Source organism: Ctenopharyngodon idella, chromosome 15, assembly GCF_019924925.1.
Source record: "Ctenopharyngodon idella isolate HZGC_01 chromosome 15, HZGC01, whole genome shotgun sequence".
NCBI classification, from domain to species: Eukaryota; Metazoa; Chordata; class Actinopteri; order Cypriniformes; family Xenocyprididae; genus Ctenopharyngodon; species Ctenopharyngodon idella.
In genome coordinates, this window is record NC_067234.1 from 28,414,276 (window position 1) to 28,439,807 (window position 25,532).

General features: G+C 38.0%; 1 protein-coding gene across 2 annotated transcripts in view; it reads right to left on the reverse strand.

Moving 5' to 3' along the window:
- Positions 1-25,532, reverse strand: part of pafah1b1a (platelet-activating factor acetylhydrolase 1b, regulatory subunit 1a) — a 39,869-nt gene that overhangs the window by 11,589 nt on the left and 2,748 nt on the right. Inside the window, exons 2-6 of one of the 2 annotated variants that reach the window (XM_051863461.1) lie at positions 21,379-21,619; positions 6,109-6,193; positions 4,360-4,434; positions 3,949-4,155; positions 415-583 (exon numbers count right to left, since the gene is read on the reverse strand). In XM_051863461.1, coding sequence (XP_051719421.1) covers positions 415-583; positions 3,949-4,155; positions 4,360-4,434; positions 6,109-6,193; positions 21,379-21,410 — 568 coding nt within the window. In that variant the 5' untranslated portion in view covers positions 21,411-21,619. Of the gene's footprint in view, positions 1-414; positions 584-3,948; positions 4,156-4,359; positions 4,435-6,108; positions 6,194-13,384; positions 13,591-21,378; positions 21,620-25,532 lie in introns of those variants that run through there. The other variant, XM_051863460.1, reaches the window with a different exon arrangement.

A 25,532-nucleotide genomic window follows, 5' to 3' on the forward strand; every position in this document is an offset into this window, starting at 1 on the left:
AGGATTTTAAACAAGGGCACAGCCTAAGGAATGGCTTTCTTAGGGCAGGATCTCTCACTTTTGTGGATTTTGTGGATGTTCCCAGAACAAATCTTAAGCTTAAGAAAATGTTACATTAAATACATTAAATTTATAAATATAAATAATAATAATAATAATAATAATAATAAAAATAATAATAATTATAATAATTATAAAAGAACCTAAAATAAACCTTCAGAAACAGCACAGTAACATGTGTGTTAAAGGCTGGCTTCTAATACAGGAAGAATCTCTCTTATGGATGCGTCGGCAAGCTGGCATATTAATGAGCTGCGTTCAACACCTGCCTCCTGACACTCTATTCCCTCCTGAGACGCCCCACCGCTCCTAACAGTTCCCAGAATCAATGACAATATATGACACCATGCTCACCGTGCATGGTCCTGATACACTCGAAGCCCTGGAAGTCCCAGAGCTTAATGGTCATGTCCGCTGAACAGGAGGCTAGCAGCTTTCCAGTATGGTCAAAGGAAATGTCCTGCACCGAGTCTGTGTGGCCCTTGAGGGTCCGCTCAAAGTCACCCGTTTCATAGTCCCATACCTGGATCAGACACAAAACACATGTTTTAGTCCAAGATAAGCATCTTTTCAAAAAAAAAAAAAGCCATTAGCTCGTTTGGCAGGTTGTAATGATAAGGTAACATATTAAAAGGCAGGTTTGGGCTTGTAGCAGCTATTATATATTCAGTGAAACATCTGTAATGCAGCCAGCTTTTAAACACCATCAAACACGCCAGACTGCCCTCTGGATCTAATCTATGGTGTGAACGTTTTTATCATGTACTAACGTTTAGTCTTTATCATCCTGTCAGAATTTCATCCCACAGTAACCTTACAGTATCTACTGCACTCCAAGCAAAATTGTGGCAGAATATTTTGACATCATGTTTACCCTAAAATTCAGTTTCATCATTTTCTTTATCATTAAAGCATTTTTGTGAAGTGAGGCAAATGTTTTCTGCTTGTTCGCCTGGATGCACCAGTATGATAAACAGCCTCAGGGCTTAATGTGAAGATCAGGTTTCAGCAGTTTCTAGGCGGCAGCCAGACACACAGGGATAAGCTCTGTCTGCTACATAGGGGGCCGGTGACAGAAGCCCCTCCACCTGCTTATCTGTCTCCTGCTTCCAAAGGGGGAGACTGAACTCAACCAGTCGTGTTCTGATAGAAAACATGCACAAGAAAAGCCTGATGTGGCACACCTGGGTCAGTCAAGCACGTAAGCTTTAACCATGTAGCTGAGACTGCAATATTATAGAGTGTATACTATAGTAAGGACTTGTATCTGCCTTCATTGATCTGTCTGTATGTGCATGATCAACAAACTCACCTTTATAACAAAAAATAGGGCTGGGAGTTTAACGTGTTAATTAGATTAATTACGGAAAAAAATAACGTGTTAAATTTAACGCATTTAATGCACTTGCCCTGCCCCTAGACCAACATAGGTCATCTGACATTTCATACAGTTGACTGATGATGAATATAATGCAGGGCAACATCTCACTGCGTGATATAGCCTATAGAATGCAGTTAGAATGCCCATAAAGATATGAAAGGCGATTTGAACCCTTTAAAGCGTACGACAACACCGGTAAGATCAGAACGTTCACTGCTAAATTCAAACGTGCTTTCGCGCTTTGGCTGCACTATTGTGCCTGCGTGACATGTCGCCCCCCACATTAATAATAAATGTGCACATATTGTGAATTAAATTTAATAAATTTAGTAACCTAGCTTTCTTGGTAGCCTTCAGTAAATTAACTTCTCTAAGAAAATTATTCATAAAACATCAGCTGACCATGTGTTTACTTTCAATTTCATATTTCCATATTGATTATAAAAAAAAAAAAAAAAAAAAAAAAAAAAAAACACCAAGATATAGTTCACCCAAAAATTAAAATTCAGTCATCATTTACTCATCCTCATGGTCCAAAAGTTTATGTAATAAACTCTGTTGAATGTAAAATATTTATTTCTGGATCTACTTTTTGTAATGTCTATTTGATGCTTTAGACAATAATGACTTCAAATTATCTTTTGGGGATAATTTATCAGCCAACTTTGATGTACAATAAATTTGCGATTAATTTGATTAATTACATGATGTGGCGATTAATTAATTAGAATAAAAATTTTAAAAATCGCTTCCCAGCCCTACAAAAAAACAATACATATTAAATTTTAAAAAAAAGGGGGAAAATTTTGGGACCACAGCAAATCTAAGCCAAAATTCTGGCTGATACCAATAAAGGCAATAATTATTTTCATGTTATGGCTGACAACCGATAAATGGCCAATACTGAAATTATATACTACTTATAATATAATTAAAGATAAAACACTAAAAGCAATTTAGAATTTAGGCATCACATAACGGTTTAAAAAAATTAAAAGATTTACTAAAGATTTATAAAATTGTTTTTAAAGATCCACTTGAGTATTAGATGTTAATGAGCATGTTAGATATCAGCAAAGGTAATCTAAATGTAAAAACAAAGGTAATCAGCATGCACAATTTAATTTTTGATATTCAATAAATAAATACATTTTAGCTGATAACAGATATGGTCCCGATATACTGTGCATCCCTAAAAATCTGTTCATTTTTTATCTAAAAAAAAAAACAAAACAAAAAAACAGGCGGAACCAAGACTAAATATCTAGGCTTCAAAAGCAAGGGAACAGAAAAATAAAAGCATGCTGAAATTACCCATGCAGTGCTGCATGAACAGAGAGTGCTTTTTTTAGAATAGAGTGTTGACGTTTCAGATAAATTGTGGAGATGAAAGAAAAGACTGCATGTTTGAGCGCATGTCATATGTTCATGCGCATGTATAAAATATCACAGTCTGAAAAAAAAAAAAAAAAAACCATACTTGTGCTTGTAACTGAACTGCAAACCTGAATTGCAAACTTTGGCAGATTCAATGACCAGGCTATGCAAGAGAACGGTCTTGTCAAGAGGCAAAAAAGAAAGCTGTCAAACTGCTGATTAACATAAGAAAAAAATGTTTAAAAAAAAAAAAAAAAAGACCTGCCACAGCCGCCTTACCACATATTACACTAAGCAGAAGTGAGAGAGAAAAAAAGCATCTGGCTACGCAGCTTCAGGCTCCATGATAATTAGCAATGAATATGTGGATGGAGAGAATGGGACAGAATATATTTGGACTAGCTCTAGCTGTCTGCCCTTTTTAGCATGGGGAGGACTGGGGATTTTAGGGAAGGGTTTATTAGTACCAAGTACAAAACTAGGGCACGGGAGGAGGGGGCACAGACTCAGGTTGGTGGCCATAGCTGCCGGCACTAAGGCAGAAGATGAATCACTCAAAAAGCAAGTGTCCAGAAAAAAAGAGAAACCCTTCATAGGGCTAATTCCAAAAATAAAACAGAACATGCAGAAGGGGATGCCTGCCTTTCATATATTATACCTCCCCTCTTGGCTTTAAAATCAGCCAAAAAAAAAAAAAAAACCTTAATAAGTGGCTATAAATAGGTTTAGACTTAGGTTGTCTGTAGAGTTGCTGGGCTCGGTTATGAATAGCAGGCAGGCAGAAACAGGGCTCATTACCACGGGAATGTCACAATGCTTGTGCAGACTTGTGTATATTGTGTGCCTCAAGAGCCTCTGTATGACCAAGTCGAGAAAAAACAAAAAACAAAAAATCAAAAAGGAGGACAGTGGCTGCCTGCTGTCAAATTTACAGCTCATTCAAGGCAAGATGCTGCAATTATGTCAGTCAGTGAAGCAGGTTAGCCTAAATTTGATGGGCCATTTTCACACTGTAAATCAAGATTTAATCATACCAATGTAACAAATGCAGGGTCAGTTTTAGGGGTATGAGATGTACACCATGCAGACAGTGTGCTTGATAACGCCACAGAAGATACAGAAGACCTCACCTTTATTGTCGCGTCCTCTGAGGCAGAGACTATGACGCTGAAAACAGGATGGAAAATGACTCTGGTGACGGGACTCCTGTGGCCGCTCAGGGCGTATCTCTCAGGGGGACGGGGGATCCATTCTTTGGGGTCTCGCTTCTGTCCAACTGGCCCACCTAAAGTAATCTCCTCTTTCGCCTCATTCAGTTTTGATTCTAATTCCATCACCTAGCAGAAGGCACAATGTGTAAAAACTCATCATTACACACATCAAATTAAATGACTGGTGACACTTTGGATTACAGTTGCTTTAGCTGAAACACAGCGTTTCTAAACCCAAACTTCTGCCATTTCAGAGCATGAATAGTCAATGAGTCAAGGCTGCCTCCATGGTTCTTAATAGGATTTGCATTAAATATGAAATGCACAAACCTTTTTCTGTAATCTGATGACTGATGTCCATTTCTTTTCCAAAAGACCTGCATACTTCTTATCCAATTCCTCATTCTGGTGACAAAAGATGACAGAAACTTTATACATTAACACAACACACTGCATTAAAGAAATACAAGAATTTCATACAGCCTTAAGCAAAAAGGAAGGCATACACCTATCACCCCAGTGGCAACTGTAAATTCCCTCTAAATCCCTTCACATGGGTTAATCTCTGGCAGACAAAGAGAGCTTACCAAGATTACAAATACACAAACACTGCACTGTGAAAAATTAACTTTAGGGTGCCTGGCACTAACTAGACCTTTCTATAAGTCACATTTAGTTTTCAATTACAAATGAATCCCATTGGCATTGGCATCAACAAACCAGCACAAATAACTAAGAATGATTTTAGGGGTGGATGGTATGACTTGCATTTAATATGTATAAATAATAATAAATTATTAAATACACAATTTAGTTTTATTTAGGGCCAAGAGCTCCTCTTAAACATACAGAACATGAATATCAGAGGCTGGAATAGCCTACACTTGCCAAAACACAGCAGTAAAACAAGTGTAGGCTATCTTAATCTTCATTCACAATTCCACTTTATTAAGGGCTAATTCCTATTCAGTCTAATTCTGAAGTATGAAAATCCAACAAGAGTAATTATGTGTAAACCCTGACATATGGTCTTATGGTTGTGTTTTTAAATACGCAAGCTCATAGTCTCAGCCAGAGAGCAATATGAAGGTTCTGCTTGCTGAAAGAAGTGTACACATGGTTTTGCTTCACAAGACTGGTCTCTAACCATCAAAAATGCAAAAGCATAAGACAGCTCCCAGATCTATGGTTGATGAAAAAAAAAAGGATGTGGCAGACAAAGAGAAAGAGAGGCTCTTTTGGAGTAATATCAGAGGTGTCCAGCAGAACAGGTGCCGTTACTGTGATGAGAAGTGGAGTGAGAGGGGTCGTGTCATGCGTCTCTGAGGGAGAGGGGCATTTAAAGCCTCTGCAGAGGTCTGATCCACCATCTGCCTGGACCCTCTGCCACGTGTGGCGGCCAATGTACCAGCCCCATCAGCCATGCCAGCCTCTAATCACTCCTGTCTGACAGTCCATCAGCTACCTCCAGCCCTCAGAGAGCCACTCTTCATCTACAGTTACGCCTAAAGTCACAAAGCCCTGCAACCTCTCAGAATATCTTAACAGCTGGAAGGATCGATGATGAGATCTCTTCTGCTAAATGAAGCCATGTTAATAGCATTCTGGTTAATTAAAGGGAGCTTTTAGCACCATAGACCACCTCTCGGTCAACAAATCTGATCAATAATTCATCCTCTTTCTTCCCTGTACAAAGAAAATAAACAGTTCATCTTCTGTCCAATCAGGAGTGTTTTCAAACAAGAGCTTCTGTGTGCACCAAGTGCTCTCGCATTTCCAGACGGCACATTACGCAGAACCGTTTTCTGCTGAATTTCAGTAATTGTCCTGGTCTATCCTGTGATAATGGAGACACTATTCAGTATGTCCCCTTTATCAGTGTGAACCATCGCTTAGACAACAGGGAGCATTGGGTTTTACATCTGCCACACATCATAATTATCTCTGCACTGCCTTAATTCAGCACGTGCGCTGTCAGTCACAACCTCATACAGAGGCGCCAATTAAAAGGGGAATACTTCAAATTAAGAAATATTGGTTTGACTGGGGGTTTAAATGGAGGGGGGTTCCCACACTCACCATGTCTAATTCTGCCTCCTTTTTGAAAACTGAATATGCCTCTTCATATCCATTGGAACGAAGGTAATCAGCTATCGCTCGGTTTCTGAAAAACAAAGAAAAGCCTAATTAGTTCTCTTGATAACCAGGCTTTATGATTGTGGATTAAGAAAAGAGCTGCGGTAAGAGCTTTTGACACAACTGAAAGAACTTGTGAGTCTGAGCACATATTCAGACAGTGGTACAATGGAATTTCGTTATGAGAGACAAAACAACCGCTCATGGAAAACAGCTTTTATGGTGAATCAGGTTTGATAAAGAGGGAAAAAACACTGATATGCAAATTGCTCAGTAAATTTCATTACTGACCCAAAGATGTTCCCTTAAAAATACATTTATGAAGGCAGTATATCTGATTACAAGTCATCCAAAATAGAAAACATCAAAACCTGAAAAAAAGCATTAGTGTACAACTAGATTTATCCACTTGCAAAGGGTAAGCTTTTGCAATATTACCAATAACAATAAAAACACATGTACATATTTGCACACAGACACATATATATGTGTTCGCACACGCTCATCTCAGACAGCGCGCAAATACCGAGTTCTCTTTTAAGTCTTGCACTTGAACGAACAAATTCACACAAAAATTATGTCAACATGCCCATTTTGGCCAGTATGCTAGCAAACATAGTCGGTTATGTCTTAAGTATAACAGTCGGAAAAATACAACGCATGTGTAACAGTATATGTACTGGATCGTGCATTATGTCTTAAAGGGAAAGAAGCCTAATATTGTCTGTGTTTTAATGTTAAACAACAAATGACAAAGAAATCACTTACTACTCTTGACTGAATAACTTCAATAATGGTTAATCTTTATTTAATTTATACAGAGTGAAGATATGTAGTGTTATTTTATATTTGATATTTACTTTATTCATTTTCTGTACATAAAAAAAAAAAAAAAAAGTTAGATACCGGAAAAACATTGTTAATTTATGTGAATCTTTGCTCTATTGTACTGATTTGTGCTGTTGCTTGTAGTTTGATTATTTGTTATTTTCTTTATTTTTATTTGACAGTAGTCCTATTTTCCCTGAATACAGCACATACCGAACCGTACCGAAACCCTAAACCGTGATACAAACCGAACCGTGAGTAACGTGAACAGTTCCACCCCTAATATAATATATATATATATATAAAAACACACAGGCTTGCTGCAGTAGTTGGTGTTAGGCTGCGGTAAAAGTCGCTCTTCATTTGCATAAAAGTTACATATTTCTCAACTTTGTCGTGTCACTGGACATGCCTACATCCTGTCACCAAGTCACCGTCGCTCATGTCAGTAGAAATCGCCAGCTCTCTATTGAAATGTGTGAGTGTCACTTTGTCACTGGTAGTTTGAGCGCAGCTTTACACAGTCTTCACCGATTACATTACTTGGCCACTGCAGCACCAGCCCCCACTGCCGTTTTGCTTTTTTGCAGAAATAAAAACCATTTAGTTCAGTCAGACAACAAACGACAATTATAAACTGAAAGCTTCTGGTCTGCTCTATACAGCATGAGCTGCAGAGTCACAACAGTGCAGCAGGAGTCTGATTTCACTGATGAGAGTAAGGAGAGATGACTGACAAGACGATGGCGTGGATGATTTGGTGCAACAGATCCTGAGTGTCACTAGTCAAGTTTCCATCCATATGCGTAGAAAGAGCTTATGAAATTTGCTGTCTCCAATTGGCCTTTTACAGATAAAATGGTGTGTGTAATGACATCATCCCTAAAAAAAAAAAAAAAAAAATGCAGTCGCATATGTTTTTGTTGTATCGCTAAAAACATGCCCTTGAGCCATTTCCATACGTAATTTCGCGTATATCACAAATTATATATTATCTTGCACATCTCAAATGTGTGTAAAATTTAGAGTAATGAGACAGTTTAAATTCGCTAGTTTACGGCTTACTATTTTTTACAAAAAAATATATTTACATTAGAAAATATGAGAAGACAACGGTGAAGTGGAGCAGCTTGTCTAACAGGACTGCATGTAACTGCTTTTATGTGAAAAAGCCCATGGGTTTGGAAACAAATTTTAAAATTTCAAAATTTTAGGATCCATAAAAAAAATAAAAAAATTTGTACAGTGAAATGTTGTCTTTGCATATAGCAACAATCTTTAATGTAAGCTACCCTTCAACATGCAAAGCCAGTTGCAATTTTACGTGCCTGCGCATTCACAGCTTTTACAAATGCTTTTTTACTTTCATAGGGAATGAATGTGTCAGTTCTTAGAAGGAAGCCTCCACCTCTGTTTTCAACACATTCTGAGATGCTGAGGAGCCAGCAAGACTGTGGTGAGCGGAAGATATTCATTGATAGTGAAGACAAAGAAGGCTGTCAGAGATGCCACTCTGCTGTCCAAACTCTTCCTGGCATTGTGATGCCAGAAGGATCCACAGCCCAATATGGAAATGCTGTTTCAGCGAGACAGCCTCATTGTGCACATATACTCTTAAATCAAGATCAAAATCAAGACAGACAAAAAGAATTATAATATCTAAAGACCAGACAACAAAGAGTCTAACAGCACATACAGGCAGAGGAAAAACTCTGGGTGTGGCATGGTTGGAGATAAATGATATGATTATATATACAGTGTGTAACCTATTTGGTGAATTGGCCAGTTCACAAAGGGGCAGACAATAAAGTGACAGAGCACTAGCACCATATCTACTGCAGTCTATGACAGTTAGGGTGCTTTGATTAAAGTCAAGGTTAGCATGAGGTTATCTCTCATGTGACAGACGGCAGGAATGAACTACACACTGCTTAATGCTGAAGGGGATATATGTGTGTGTGACTCTACTCTGCTTTGAGTGGGACATGCTCAACAGATACCTTTCCTAGAGACACAGCTCAACAACAATGCTTCTTTGTTAGTCAAACAGAGCAGTTTAACAAAACAGTGATGATTATGGCCATGTACATTCTGGAAAGTTTTAGGAATGACAACTACAGTTAAATGCAGGAGTGAAAGCCCCGAATACTGTGAATCATTCCGTGTATTGTATACAGCAGTCAATTACAATTTTGCAAAACATGTTGCCATCATACAGCTGAACGACAGCAAAATAAATTCAATTTTAACCAATAATTAAAACGTCTGATAACATGTTTTTTTCCCAGTTTATGTACAGCACTAGCGTTATATTTTGGATTTCAATTAAATAAGGTCAACTGTAGTTCACTCAATAATGAAAATTATGTTTACTTATCAGTCAGTCAGTCCAAAATTATATATTAAAAAAAGTATACAGGTTTGGAACGAAATGAAGATGAGTAAATAACGACAGAATCATTTGTGGAGGACTATCCCTTTAAATGTAATGCTCAAACATACATTGTATGAAAATGAATTAGGGGGCATTGGTCTGGTTTTACACTCACTTGATTCTATCAAAACCTGGTGCATTTGCGTTCATCTTAAATCACAAACATGCATGACGAATGACAGAAAAGAGGACGCAGGCCTAAATATTGTGTTTTTAATTCATTTGGTGCTATTATGCTCAACAAAGTGAACGACACTTGGGTTTACCATGTGTGCATCGCTTCATGGGAAACGGACGCAAATTATTTGTAATAAAAATGGAAGTTGCTGCAATCAGTGAACAAACTGTAGCTCTTTTTTCTACATCATAAATGACTGTCGTTTCAGAGTGCGCAGACAAAAAAAGCTGCCATGTTCTTTTTCATCCGGATGCCTGATGTTTGTGAATGCAATTGTGTGAGATGCTTCAGGGAGGTCATTATACCAATATACTGTGGCATTTTTATGCACATTATTAGAATGCGTTTTTTATGTGACAGTCCGAGCTTTCACATTCACCCATAATGCTCCACAGTTACAGTGCAACTAAACTCAAACCACCTTCAACAGGTTCGGTACTCCAGTGCGCTCCTGGGTCCACATGACAGCTTTCATGTTACCAGTTTTTCATGTTGTTCATGCCCTATTTCGAACTAAACTACCAGCCTGCTCTTTTAGTGAAGACTTTGAAAGTTTAGCGTGACTCTTTTGTTGCTACAACAAGCCTTTTTTCCAAAATGGAAACTCTTTGGAACTCATAACATTTACAGACAAGAATATAACTAAGAATATAACTGTAAATGTAAGTTATGTGCTGGAGAAAAACAATCCTGAAAATCACTGAACAGCAAGTGCAATCTGACAAAACACATCAAGCAGCCCACGTGAAACTCTGCTTACGAGCTTCTTTGAAGCATTTAATAAAATGCTTGAAAAAAGAAGAGCTACAAAGGCAAGTCCTCTACTATGAAGTATTATGTTCAGTTTATCATTAAGATGGCCACAAGATGACATTTCAGTGTTTCATCATGGATGATATGGAGACAGACAAGTACCAAAGATCAGTGCTGGTGTAAGTAAACAAGTAAGCACAGTGTCTCTTAACAATAACAAATTACTGTAAATTAGTTCCCATTATGAGGTAATGAGGTCCCATTATGCCATGACTGTTAGACCCTTAGGTGCATACTAGTCACTCACCTGCCCAACCACTTTTGAACATATCATTCAAACCAGAGATTCCAATTAAAGCCAACTACAAGAACTATGTTTTGCGATACTGCTAGCTGCACAGTCGAAACCCAATAAAAAGTGGAAATAGTACTGAAAATTGCAAAGGAAAGAAGACACTGGCTGAGTCCGAAATTGCGTACTGTAGAGTAGGTACTACATTTGAATTTAAATTTACTTCGCGACCGTTGAAAAAGTACGTTCTATATAGTGTGAATGCGTGTAGTATGAATGAATTCGGACGTACTACATCCGCTATGTTTTTACCGTCACATGACCTACCAGCGTCAGTTACATCCCTTCAACTCCATTCACAAATCCTATCCCAGGGACTCATGGGATAGTAAAGTGTCCGTCGTATGCGCACTTCAGAATCTCGCAGGAAGTAGTAAGTCATCCGGGTACTTTTCGCCTACTGTTTTTCGAATACTATGAATTCGGACATACTACTCTGTTCGCATACTGTTTTTCACGTACTATATAGTAGAGAAGTATTCGATTTCGGACGCAGCGACTGTGAACAAATGAGTGCTCATAGCTTTGGGCTGGTTTCCATGGAAACCGAGGAGCAGGCAGAGAAGCAAAGTGGCGATTGAAGACAAGGAACAGAAGACACTCTTAATTAAGGCTGGCCACACACTTGAAGATTTTAAGCGTGATTTTAAGCCCGATTTGCACCCCTGAATGATTGGGGGGAGGGGTGGGCCCCGATTCAAGGTATGTCGCAAATTATTTTGTCCAAAACATCCTCTATTGTGTGGTGTCATTATGATTATTTAACTGCTCCCGATCGAGACGGAGCGTCCCCGATCTCATATCGTAAATATATCACACGTTACGACTCTTGATCGGGCTGCCTCTGACGTGATACCCATGATAGCCAATGAGAGTGAGCAAGTGTCACCTACCAGATGTTGCACGCTTCTTTAGCTGAAACTTGGCAGCCACAAACATGCCTCGAAAATGGAGTATTGAGAAAGAAGACTGCCCATATTCTTTTTTTTCTACTGAATGCGCTCCAGGAAAGCCAGCTGACAATGTTGATTGTCCTCCATTTGTTTTTCTTCTCGAGTCACGTTTGATCTCACAAGTCTCCGTGAGATCTCGTTTCACTGTGAAACCGTTCCTACAATCAACAGGTGCATGGTCTCACAGTCCAGTCGAATCATCTAGTGTGTGCATTCAGAGGATTATAATGCTAAAAATCGGTTGAAACTGTCATTATGTCTGTGGTCTCCCAGAGTTTTAAAATCGGTTAAGATTTGAAAATCGTCTAGTGTGTCCCAGGCCTAAGAGAGGGTTTCCTCAAACTAACCAAAGACTGTCTCAAAATCTGCAGAGCTGCCTTTCTAGACAGCATTTTTGGCAACATGGGCACATTTATACATTCAAACAGGATTATATGCTGGACATGTAAAAATTTTTGCGACAAAACAATAAAATGGCCTGGTAATGTATCTTGTTTAATAAAAATGGATGTTAAGTCATTCATCTGAGAAAATGAGTCTTTATAATATCTGACAGTGGCCAGGTTGTGGAAAATGCAGATGAAATTGCAGAGACCAACCATAAAAATGGAATTTACGGTGTAACACAGAATGTCACAGAAGTTCGCAAATTTTGGACGTCACGCTCGTGGTGTTCTCAGCATCTGCAATCTTACTATATGAGGACACTCTACATGAACCACAACTGCTCTAAAATTTGACTTCACCAGAATTTCCCCATTTCATTTGAAAAAACTATCATTAGAAACAGACAGAAAGTCCGAGGTCATCACTACAACCCACCAAAATAAACCTTTGACTTGCCTTGAAGAAATTATGATAAAAATGTATTACTATGGTACAGTAGAATGTACTTGTACTCAAAGTAATAATAATAAAAGCTTATTAAAACATTTAAGGATTATCATGCAATCATACAATTTTTAGTCCACTGTAAATCTCTGTTGTGCAGCACTCTGCAAAAAATGAAAGAAATTGCTCTTTTTGATTATATTTTAAAAGTTGAATAAAATTATTAAAGCATTATGCATTCATTAGATTAATGCCCAAAGTATATTTCGCTTTTTATGCATACCGTCGAACGAGAAGCCTTTCAAAGTATACTCCATTTGATAACGTGTGCAAACACAGGCTGACAACAAACGCCCATTAGAACATTTCATCTTTGTCCAGTGTCTGTGCTATTTTTCTCCAGAAGTTACAACTTATAAAATGTCTTTGCATTCTTTTAAACTAAAGTTGCTGCTATCACACAAGTGCTCGTCAATGCGGACGTCTGTTGTATTGCATTCTCCAGTATTTTGTTGTTTTTGTTCCATCTCTTTAGTTACATCAAATGTAATTCATTTTTTTTATAATAAATTTAATAGAGTTTTATTAATTCAATTGATAAGACATCATTTTTGATTATTAAAATTCAATTAAACCATTAAAAACAACCCAGAAAAATTCAAACTAAAACAGGGAATTTGGGAAAAATAAAACAAATTTCACACTATATATAACTAATAGCTAATTTACTGATGCATTTGATCTTTAATAACTGTTTCTGGACCAGAAAGCAAGTTATTAAAGGTCAAACTATAAATCTCAGGCAGGGCGGTGGCAGTATCTGTGTGCAATGTGTAATGTGTAAAGTGAGTAAGGAGAGAGGCTGCAGGAGAAGAGATGAGCAGCATTACCTCATTCTTTTTGGAGGAGAGTCATCTCGCTCTAACATCATTTCCGCTAAGTGCTTGCTTCCGGATCCACATCACCACTGCCAGCAAGACAGCATCCCGTACCCCTCCCACATCGACTCCACAAACCCAGTGCATCTCTCCTCAGTAAACAAACAGTCTTATCAGACTCAGATGAGCCCCTGTGGGTATATGTTGTCTGACTGCTTCTGGTGCGTGGATTTGCTTTGCTTATTATCCATCTGCCATCATGTATCAGAACATGGCATCACAGGACTGCAGAATGAGTCCCTCTGCAGGCTTTGAAAGTTGGTAACCTTTGTACAAACAGAAAAAAAGAGTCTGATCTCCCCTGCAGCTAGCCCGTACATGAAACAACATGGCCGACAGAAAATGGCTTTCATCAAAGCCAGCACTCTCTCTTTGTGTCTCTATCCAGGGATTCTACAGGAGAGCTGATTATTCCATGACAAAAGGCTCATAAACGGAGGTTGCTGCAAGTCTGCTGAGTAAGCGCACACAGTGTGTTCTTGAAGCATCCAAGTGGATTGTACACTGGTTTCCAGTAAGAACCAGCTAGACAAACCTTTTCACTCAATGTCGGACCATAACAAATGAGCTCTCAAAACTGATGACTCTAAAACTAGAAAACCCAGAGAAATAATGCAGAAACCACAGCATATCTAACATTCTGACCTTATCAGCCCTCAAAAAGCCTCATTAATTTCATCCACACTACATGCCAGTGAATAGGTCAAACAATGCCTGTAATATGAACAGGGATCTTACTAAAATCAAAAAGAGAGCATATAATAAAACAACAATATAAAAACGCATGAGGCAGATATTGCTGCATTGGTAAAAATAAGACTAATGCTCAAACCAAAGAAATAGTAAGCAAACGATGCATTATGGTTACAGTAAGCAACACTATATTGCTTACTAGGGCTGGGTATTGACACAAATTTCAAAATTCGATTCGATTTCGATTAAATTCGATTCGATATCGATTCTTTTGGATATAAGGAACAGTACATGGCAAATTTTCAAGGAAAAAAAAAAAAATCTCTCACCTAATGCTGTAAACAATACATGGGAATCAGTTCTACATTACTATAATATTGAAGATTAAAATTAACTGATTTGTATACAAACACTTAGATTAGTGGAAGTTAAGGAAGTTTTTATAATAATAAAGTTAAAATACTAACTTTACAATTATGTAATTATATTTGTACTCCAATTCGTTTTTTGAAATACATTATTTAAATGGTGGATTTATTCAAACATGCATTAAATATTGAAGAACATTATAAATTATAACGAATGTGTAATATGGTGCATATTTAGCAAAATGCTATTCTCTAGAGTTCAGTTTTATAGCTGACTAATGAGTTTATGGTCACTGAATATGGTTTCTGAGGTAAATGTGACGTTACGTGACATGTTTACAAGCTGTTTTATTGACGTCTTTCGCGTTTGAAACACTGATTGAGCTAATTCGTGAGACAGGATACGGATTTCGGTAAGTTGTACTGTATCTTTGAACATACCTTTGGTAATTTATTCATGTTTATTTCGCGCTGTAACTGGTATTAAAGCAGTTCACGCGCTCTTCGCGTTGCCGCCTCTCTTGATCTGAGGTTACAGCCATCTGTCATGCCACATCAAACAGCGCCAAAACGGTTTTTTGAATTTCGTAATAAAATGGACAGAATTTGAAATCTGAGACTGTTTCATATCAAAAGTAACAAAGCACAAAGCTTATTGCCATTTATTAGATGGGAAGAGCGCTACAATGTTCTGTTCATTCATCAACTGAAAACAGACTAGACTAATCGATTCTTGGGATTTAAGAATCGGTATTGGTTCGTAAAAATGAGAATCAATTAAAATCGAGAATCAATTAAAATCGAGAAATCAATATTTTTTACCCAGCCCTATTGTAGGGCTGGGCGATATGGCTGAAAACTGTATCACGATATCAGTGTTTCATATCGGTCGATATCGATAATTATTGATATTTTTATGACCCATTTAAAATAAGGACCAGGAGAAAAATATATTACATTTAAACATTTTTATTTTAAACTTAACCTTCCTCTGATCATAATCCCCTCAGTTATTAAGACAGAAATGTCAACAACCATGGAAAACTCAAATAATTAAAATGTTGTGCGGTGTTGCAGCTACAGATGTTGTTGGTTGAATACGGCTGTGCTCCAAAGGGTGAGCGCAGCTAAGGTGGTACATCAAGTTCGTGGTATTACCAGTCTTGGCGGGGACGACGGTCTTGCATAATTTGCAGACGACATTGGTCTGACTACGGTCAGATTTATAATATCCAAAAAACTGCCATACTGGCGAGCTGACTTTTCCTCTTTTATTTACAATTTCCTCGCTCGCTGCGGCACTCATTTTCTGCTTATCAGTCGCCGGTTACTGAAGAGGAATCCAGCAGACCAGCACGAGACAACGATATGGCGCAACCAAACTTGATACTGTTACATTATTGGCTGTTAGCGTGTCACTCCCTACGTTGCTAGGTTACCAGAGAGCGAGTGCCTTTGTTAATGCAACCAAACTTGCTTTGCAACCTCTGTTTTCTTCCAACGAAGAATAAAAAAAATATCGAACGTTATATCGAACACATTTTTTATTGATATCGATCACGTGTCTATCGCGATACATATCGTTATCGTTTTATCGCCCAGCCCTACCCTATTGCTTACAACACAATATTGCTCAATTAGGGATCGTTCTTTTAAAAAATAAAAAAAATGAACAAATATAAAATAATGCCACAGACCCCTGAAGACCCCTGCCATAGACTTGCATTGGAGGAAGGACCTGAACCATATCTAGGCACTACCAAAATATCATTTACACAACAACCTGATAAAAAAAATGTGATAAATACTTAATAAAATAGAACCTAGCAACCACCAAGCAATGCCTTAGCTATAAACTAAAACACTTGAGTCGATGCATAGCAACATGATTAAACACTCAGAACACCTTGAAGGCCTGTTTATTTTGAAAATCATTCAATGCTGAAAACTGAAACCCTATACCCAGAAAATGTGACACTACAGAGGAGAAAGCCAATCAAATAAATGAATGAAACATACAGACAATCTTATTTTAGTGATATGATGAATGTAGGTTAATTGCAAATGCTCCATGTTCTGGCAGTTCAGAGACGGCAGACCTTGAGCTAGTGTGTGTAAAGGGCACATGCATTTGGATGTGCGTGTGTGTGCACAGCATGGGAGTGTTGAGCCAGCTGTCTCACATACACACGCACAGTCGCTTTGACAGAAGCGTTAATGAGATTTGGGTTGCTCCGCAGAGGCCACACCCCTTAAGACGACTAGAGCGGGGTCTTAGCACTAATGCTGTGTTTTTGTTTACAATCATTTGAATAAGTCCTGAGCCATGGCACAATCTCATGAATGCACACACACACCAAGCAGGCAGGAGCAGAGGGATTTCCACACTCTGTCGAGAGGAAGCACTAGATTACGCATTCACCTTCCCTCGCCGGTATGAAAGAGGGGCGGTTGGCATAGTAATCTCTTGACTGCATGTGGCACTAATGCATGTATTATGTGTGTAAAGCTTTGCTCAGCTCCTCCTCAGGAATCTCTTAATCATAAACAACTACAGAAACAGCACCTGCCTGAACCTTTTCTTTACATCTCAAATTGTTGGCATTTCAATTACCCTATTTCAGTCCTCCACAATAACATAATAAATCTCAATATGAAGTCTAGACTGACCCTAAGGATGCTGAGGTAGCATCTAAATCTGTGGGTGAAGCCTCTAAGAGCAGCAGAAGGGCCGTCACCTCCTCTGTGTGCCAGTCTGCAGATTAAATCCATACTGGTGATGGGATTCCTGCTGATTGGCTGGCGGCAGCTCCATCAGAGCTCGCCAGGGGCTGGCAAAAAATGAGGTGGTCTCCAGAGCCCAGGCCTGCACACACCTGCCACACCTACAGCACAACACAACACTAAACCTACAGCGGTCACAATGAAATTACACAACCACACACAATTTATTTAAATAATTATTTTTGACCAGTACATGTAAAAGTATTTTTTAATCACTTTGTTTGAAACCGTGCTAACCTGAAAATATTTAAATAAATTAACAACAACACTTATTTATTGAAATAATATAAATGGTAAAAAACTTAAAGTAGTATTGTTGTTGTTTTAATGTATTCATTTCAAATGTAGAGAAATGCTGTCATCTCCTCCTTTAGAGACGGTAACCTGTAATGGCCAAAAATGTTTGGAATTATGCGAATGTAAAAAAAGTGAACAGAGAATGTATTACATTCAGAATGCATGATATGCAAACTACGTCAGGGCAAAAGGACTTCTGGTCCAATCTGAGATGGTCTGAGCAATAATAAAAATAAGCAAATAAGCATTTTTGTTTCATTCGAAATTCCCAAATTTTGCAGTTAGTTTAAGTAATCGCTATAGGCCCTGTTGAAGCTTATATGGATGTAGAGATAGATTTCAGTGCTAAGGTGATTTTAAAGTTGCAGTTCGGGATAAGAAAGAGCATTATTTAGACTAGATCAGCTATGTGTAGATAATGCATTTCTCAATTAACTTGCAAATGTGTTTAATTAGAATAAAATCCCAAAGCCAAAGAAGGCAAGATCAAATAACAAGATACAAGCAACACAACCAAATTCAGACAGCCTGGAGCAAACTGAGAGCACATTTTATCTCAACCGCAGAGTCAACAGCAATATTTAGCTCCTATAGGAAGACCTGACCTATGAGCCCACACTGAGCGAGTTAAACTCTCGCTCCAGGAGAGCAATGACTCCTGAGACACTGTTAACATGAGAACAGCAATCCTTCCATCATAAATACCCACATCTTCTTTATACCAACTCTGTGTCTACAGAGCAGTGTGCTGTGTGTTTATTTTTAAAACAAACCCTCACAGGCTTCAATCTGCCAAGCGTTCAATGCACCAACACAATGTGCTCTTGTATGAGTGACTCCATTATGATTTTGTAACTATATATAAGCCATTTTTAAATGTTGTGCAACCGTATGACCAAGATAAACATCACCAAGAATCCTGACACAGTTTTCCTAATGCTTTTTAATTCTTAATTTTCAAATAAACAAGCAAATCTATTTAAAATGAATATAATAGACTGTTTTTATAGACTGTCAATTTTACAAGAAAAACCTAGCCAGGCAAGTAAAAAAAACTGAATAAATCAAATATAAAGAGTGGGCCAAGGAAAACAAATCTTACAATTGATAAACTCTGCGCTCCAGAAAAGTTTTTTTTTTTTTTTTTTTTTTTTTTAAATAGTTCAAGTATCATTTCTGTATGGCCAGCAGCTGTGCTCTATGCATTGAGAAAAGCCTGAATAACACAGATTCAATTCATGTGTTCTGTATGAAATCAGTCAAAGAGGAAAACTGTTGAGGCAGGCGGTCAGCTTGTCACTGCCTCCATTTCCCCTCTGCTTTTGACTAATGAATCCAGCAGTAATGCATCAAGATGCCCCCTGGTATTCAATCAGTATTCACAAAAACTGTCCAGCATTTGCTGCCAGTCTAAAAATCACTGTTCACATTTATTCTAGAGAATTTATGCAGGGTGGGAAGTTAACATTCATTCTGCAGTTGTGTCATTTTTTCTTTTTATCCCAACATTAAACTTCAACAGAAAATACACATAAAATGGAGCATTTATTAAGTGGGAGGGTTTTATTTAGCCATTAAAAAAAAAAAAAAATCATGTTATGATCCTAATTTTTAAGAATGTAACACTACAGCTAGGGGTGTGCGATATGTATCGTCTGCAATAATATCGTGATTGTTGTTTTAACAATATGCGATCTGAAATTATCGAGTATGTCCCTCACTTTACAAAAACACAGAGCTGCATAAATACACTACGTGCTGTAGTCTAGTAGGTTAGACTAGTGTGCACGCTGGCGCGTTTAGAGTGCGCACACTAGTTTTGATTGATTTATTAGTATATTGATTTTACACAACAGTTCAATAAACAAGAAGTTAATATTTAGTGACTTTTAGACACAATATTGCCTGTTTTCGCTCTATTTCGCCAACGAAAACAGTTCCAAACAAAGCCACAGAACTGATTTGCGTCTCGTCAACAAACGGCGGTGAATGAACAAATCTTTTCAATTAATGATTCAATGACTCACTCATTAAAATGGCCAATTTGTTCCTGAATGAATCAACCGTTTGAATGAATCAGTTGACACTCAATGACTCACTCATTAACATTGACTTGCTGCCAACTATTGGCGGTTTTAATTTCACATTTAAAGTATCTTTTTATTCTTTAAATAATTTCAAAATATCAATACTCAACATTTTATGTTTAAAACATCAAAACATTATTTATGCATTTGTAACTGCAGTTAAAACGCATTTGTCAGCTCTGAGCTGCATTAAACAGTGTGTGTAAATGCATTTAAATGGCATTCAGATGCAGAGCTTGTGTTTCCTCTGCATTGCAAAGGTTAATTTTGTTGATTCTGATTTCATTTGATTGGTAACAGCCCTACTGTGTCTTATTGTTCTAATTGAATTTATTAAAAGTAAGAATTTGACACAAAAGATGAGGCATACATTTAGTTAGGTTATTATAAAGGTAAAAATGCCCTTAAAAATGTAAAAATCTATTTAAACTTAATGAAAAAGATATTAATTCAAGTCACTGCTGTGAACTAACCAACGCACAAAATATGAAGAATATCAAAAACTTTAAGAGTCAGCTGCCCACAGCAGCCCAAAACCTGCCAAGGTACCAACACAATAAACACACTCAGCAAAATATCGTCTAATTATCGTTATCGAGAAAATCCCAGAAAATGTCGAGATATCATTTTTTGAAAACTAAAGTTGCAATCCTAATTGAAATCGGCACGGACACTGTTTTTTAATGTTTAATACTTTAAAGTTGGCTGCTTTAAAGAAATCTATTGTATAAAGTGCTATATAAAATAAACAAAACATATGCAAACATATCCACACCTCTCTATAATCAGATGCTTTCTCGACTGCTGTTTTCTCACCACCGTTATTTTTGTTGTGCTTTAATTTTGTTATCAAAAGGAAAGAGAGCAGCACATATTTACATATCCATCTAAACGTCGCTCTCAGCAGTGCAGGCTGCGTAGGGATGTTCGCTAACAGTATATCGCTGCAAACATATTTCAAACTTCTTTTTACCTCTAAGCGAAGAATGAAAAAGAACTTTGCAGTGAGTATATCAGGGTCTTAACCATAACCCTCTAAATCAACAGCCAAACGCAGAAAGAAAATCTGTATTTCTCACCTTTTTGTCAGGATAACAAATGATAAGCTCCTGCAATCAATATCTTCATTAGGTTGTTCATTGAAAGCCAGGCTACAGCCTCTGCTATGGAGGAGGGGTAAACAGCTTTACATATTCAACTTATTTTAATCTCTCCCTCATTACCTCATACTGATGATTAAAAGCTCTTATCTGTCCAACTCATGCATGTTCGAAGGTTAATTACACCGCGTGCGGGACCTCAGGACATATTTATCCTCGAACAACTGCAAGACAACTCAATAACCAGACCAAATTACAGCACTTTTTCAGTGAATAGATTAAAACAGCACATGGCGTCAATGTATCTAAAACATTTCTCACAGTGGTTACAAGCTCTCTCGAACCTATTACAATGACGTCTATCCTGATGGGACACAAAAGGGTCATTTATGTCCAGGCTTTGTCTAGACCTCCTGTAGTCACCTTCTCATTGATTCATCATGACAGTGAACCAGTGATCTTTTCAACTGTCAAACTCCCTGATAAATCCATACTGTCCTTTACTGTGGTCAAAAGTTGAATGAGGTACGAGCACTCAAAGATCATGATGTCTATCACACATTGATAAATGCATTTTCTATCACAGTGAGAAGAGATCAGGAGGTTGGTGAACTTACAGTTCGTCACGTTGCCTCTGTGACAGCACCATGGTGGCGGCGGGGACGGGGCGGGGATGGGGGTCAGGTGTAGAGTGTGCAGCAACTGCTGTCTCCTTGGCAGGAGATCAGAGATAGGACGCCGGGTCCGACTCGCAGGGCGGTCAGCAGCTCACCCCAAACACTTCTCCTTAAAGATGGTCTCCAGGAATACCACGCATTGACAGCCTGCAGGCATCTACCAACCAGACAGTCCTTGCATCTGTGAAGTAAAAAAAAAAAAAAAAAAAAAAAAAGACATATTCGTCATTCACAATAACAGACCTCCTGGTCTGAATAAGAATGCAAATAAGCGCAGTCCAGATGCGTAGTGGTCATACAGGCTTAAGGCAACAGTGGAAACACGCTACTGACCTTGTTCCTCTGACAGTAGCTTTGGGGGCTAACACACATTTCATCAGGTGTTCCATCTGCTCTATTTCCCCCAGCACACATCTCATTCTAGCCTGCATTCAGTCCACCCTATCGGCTGCCATGAGGAGCGTTTTGTTACGGACTCCTGCTGCCCCTGTCGGGAGCTCTGAACACGTGTAAAAGGGACCGCTGACCCAGATTTTAACATCAACCTACTTCTGCACTCAAGTGAGACACACAGTTTGACAGTAATAAGCAGGCCTCTGAATTTTATTTTTTATATTTATTTATTTTATATATTATTTATTTATATATATATATATATATATATATATATATATATATATATATATATATATATATATATATATATATATATATATATATATATATATATATATACACACACACATAAAATTTTATTCTGTTTTTCTCCGTTCACAGAAGTGCTGCAGGTGTGTGATATGACAATGTGTGAATCCTCCTGTTCTTTGGTATTTTTAATGGGTCACATCAACTTATTCTTTCTAATTTAATTTAATTCTAATTTAACATTGTCAGTCAGGTGGGGTAAAAACTAAATGAACACCCCAAGAGACTATGTCATCATTGGCATGAAAAATATATTGTCATAGCACCCAGCCCTAGATGGGACAAAGAAAATCTAATGTGTGTCAAAAAAAATACTGCATTGGTATTATACCTTCCAGTGTAAATACAGTCTAATGTTATTCAAACAATATAGTATTAACAAGAAAACTGAAAACCACTTGCTGCTCCTAAATTATTGCTGTTCTTTATTACGGACCATTTCCTTGAATAATACTTATTAAAATACTTTAAGGCCCTGTTTACAGTAGTGCACTTTCGTTTTAAAACGCATAACTTTTGCTACGGTTACGCCTGTCGTTTACACTAATCGACCCACGAAAACGGAGACTTTTGAAAATGCTGCAGACCCCATTTTAGTTTGAAAATGCCAGGGTTGCGTTTCAGGGTAAACGGAGACTTTTGAAAACGATGGCGTGGCTGCCCACCTTCGCTCTGCGTATCCTTGACGACCGTGTAAACAATAACATGGAGACTGACCTGCAATCTTTGCTGGCTTTGTCATTTTTAGCAGCCATTGTGCAGTTAAACTCAGCATTTTTTTAATACTGCAGCTGCCTACATGCGCAAGAGGCAACTGTTTAAACTTGTACGCACATGTCCAGTGTGCATGAACAGTCATGTGACATGCGTTCTTGGTTGTGTAGTGTAGACGGAGATCGTTTCTAAAACGCTGTGGAAACGGCAGTGTAGACGAGGATCGTTTTCATTTTAAACCGCTTTTTAAAAAGAAAACGCACAAGTGTAAACAGGGCCTAAAGCTACATACCATTGTTTTAATTACATTTGTCAACATTTAGCTTAATATTTAATTTTAAATATATAAAAGGCATGTATTAAAAGGATAAAAGGTGCTATGTATTGCTTTAAATCAGTATCAAGTACCATTTAAGTAATTAGCTATGTTTCCATTCAGAGCGAATTTAACTTGTGCGCAAATTTGGAATATTGCATAAAACATTTGCAAATAAAAATAACAAAATCGTCACTTCCTGATAACTGGCGCTAAATATCACTAAGAAAAATGGAAGTTGCTGCAGTAGAAGTACTGTACATAATTTTCTTATATAATAAATTAGACGGACCGCAATAAATGCTGTCATGTTATATTGCATTCAGATGTCTGGTGTTTGTGAACGCAATCGTGTGAGGTGCTTCTGAGAGGGAATTATACCGAACCACTTTAACAAAAGACTTTGCTCAGGCATTACAGAATGACCAAAACAGCATTTCAGATGCTGTGCAATGAGATCGGTCCACTGGTTGGTCCAGTTATGCCATCCTATCGCAAATTCACATCTTTTTTGAAGCTCATCAAGGAATTTATTCGGTAAAGGTTTATGCGCATGTTTTCGTATCGCATGAAAAATTTATCCGACTCATTTGAGCGCATACATTTTTTATGCTCATTTTTAGAATCTATGCGCATCTTGGCGTTTCCATACAGCATTTTTTTTCCTATGCAATATCCCAAAATGTGCATAAAAATAGGTGGATGGAAACATAGCTATTGGCACTGGTGCAAATTACTAACATTTTGGCATTGTGACAATCCTAGTGTGTAGATTTATGATACAGAACTACTCTATTCTGTTCAAGGATTCAAATTGTGGAATTGAGAATATCATCCTGCAAACAAACTGCCTGACTATTAAATAGCTAACCCAGCCATTAAGAGTCAGTTCCCTCTCTAAGACAACAGGGAAAACACTACAACCCTCTTAGAGACCTGGATCTTGCTATAGGAGGTCTATGATGCTACTCGTGATGAACAAGAAGGCAGCACAATGAATTCTTCACCCGAGCCCTAAACACTCAAAGACATTCCACACATTTACCCACACCTAAACAGGTTCAGCACCGAGTCAAAGAGAGCCTGAGTTGAGACCAAAAAACAACAGCTGTTGAGGGAGTTAACGTGCTTCCAAACTAAATATTATTAACAAGAATGAGAGAACAGTCTTTATCAGCAATTGACCTGCTGGGCCAAACGTTTATCTGTAAATTGCCAGAACCTAAGCACCACTTGAACTATGAACAACTCGAGAGGCTCTGATATGCTGACAGGCCTGTCATTACAATGGATCAGATAATCACTGAAAAATATAGAGAAGCAGAAATCAAATCACCATGTCATGACAGCCTCAGCAGGCTTGCCAATCCCAGCAGCGTTACATGTGATGCACACCAGACCTTTTTTCTCTTAACAGCAAGGGCAGCGGGACACGATGCCAGGAATGTGAATGATATGCAAAGAGCAAGAAGAGCTCTTTATCTTCCATCTCACCCCTTTTTTTCTTTTGACTGTTTTATTAAAATAGTTCCTGTAGTCTTTTTCAGTCTTTGCCATGCAAAACATTAACAGCAGCTGAGGGAATCTAATTCAAGCAGACCCAATTTACTACTGGCACTACATTTATTGCTTCAAGTACAATTTCATATGAGAAAGTGCTTTGGGACTTCTGCAATACTAACTGTAATCTTTGAAAATTAGATTAGGGTCAGAGAAGCAGGTTCAGGCCACAAAGAAGCAGTATAAGCAGCTATAAGCTTATAAATTCTCAAACGCACAGGCCTTAGTCATGCTTTGTACCAAACCGAGCCATAACATATAATCCTGGCCATTTCAGCATGTAGATTGAATCAAAAACAGGGACAAGATGCTATTGATCCATCCAACTGACCACCATCTTAAAATCTACATTTCACACATCAAACAGCAGAGCTTTTAGTTGCCATGGTGAACACATTACTGATCCCCACTGGCACCAAAACGCATTATGGCCTCTTCTTTGCAGACGCACATCCAGTGAGCGCACCAAACCCACAGCAACCATGCCACGCCACCTCCATCCCAGTCATTACAAACTGCCCGTTGGGACTCCACAAACACACAATTATCCTGCGTTATTTCAGCCAAGGGCTTGGAGGGGTCTCTAGTAGCAACCGTCTGTCTGTGTGAAGCCGAACCACACAACTGAAGCAAAACAGTCCAGTAGTGATTATCCGTTACTGCTATAAAAAGACCAATGCTGAGCATGTTATTAAGACAAAGAATGAAACAAAGAAATCTAGCATCTGCTGTATTCTGGTCTTCACTGTTTGTTTATTAGCATAAAGATAATGAGAGATATTCAGCAAGAACCTAGGCT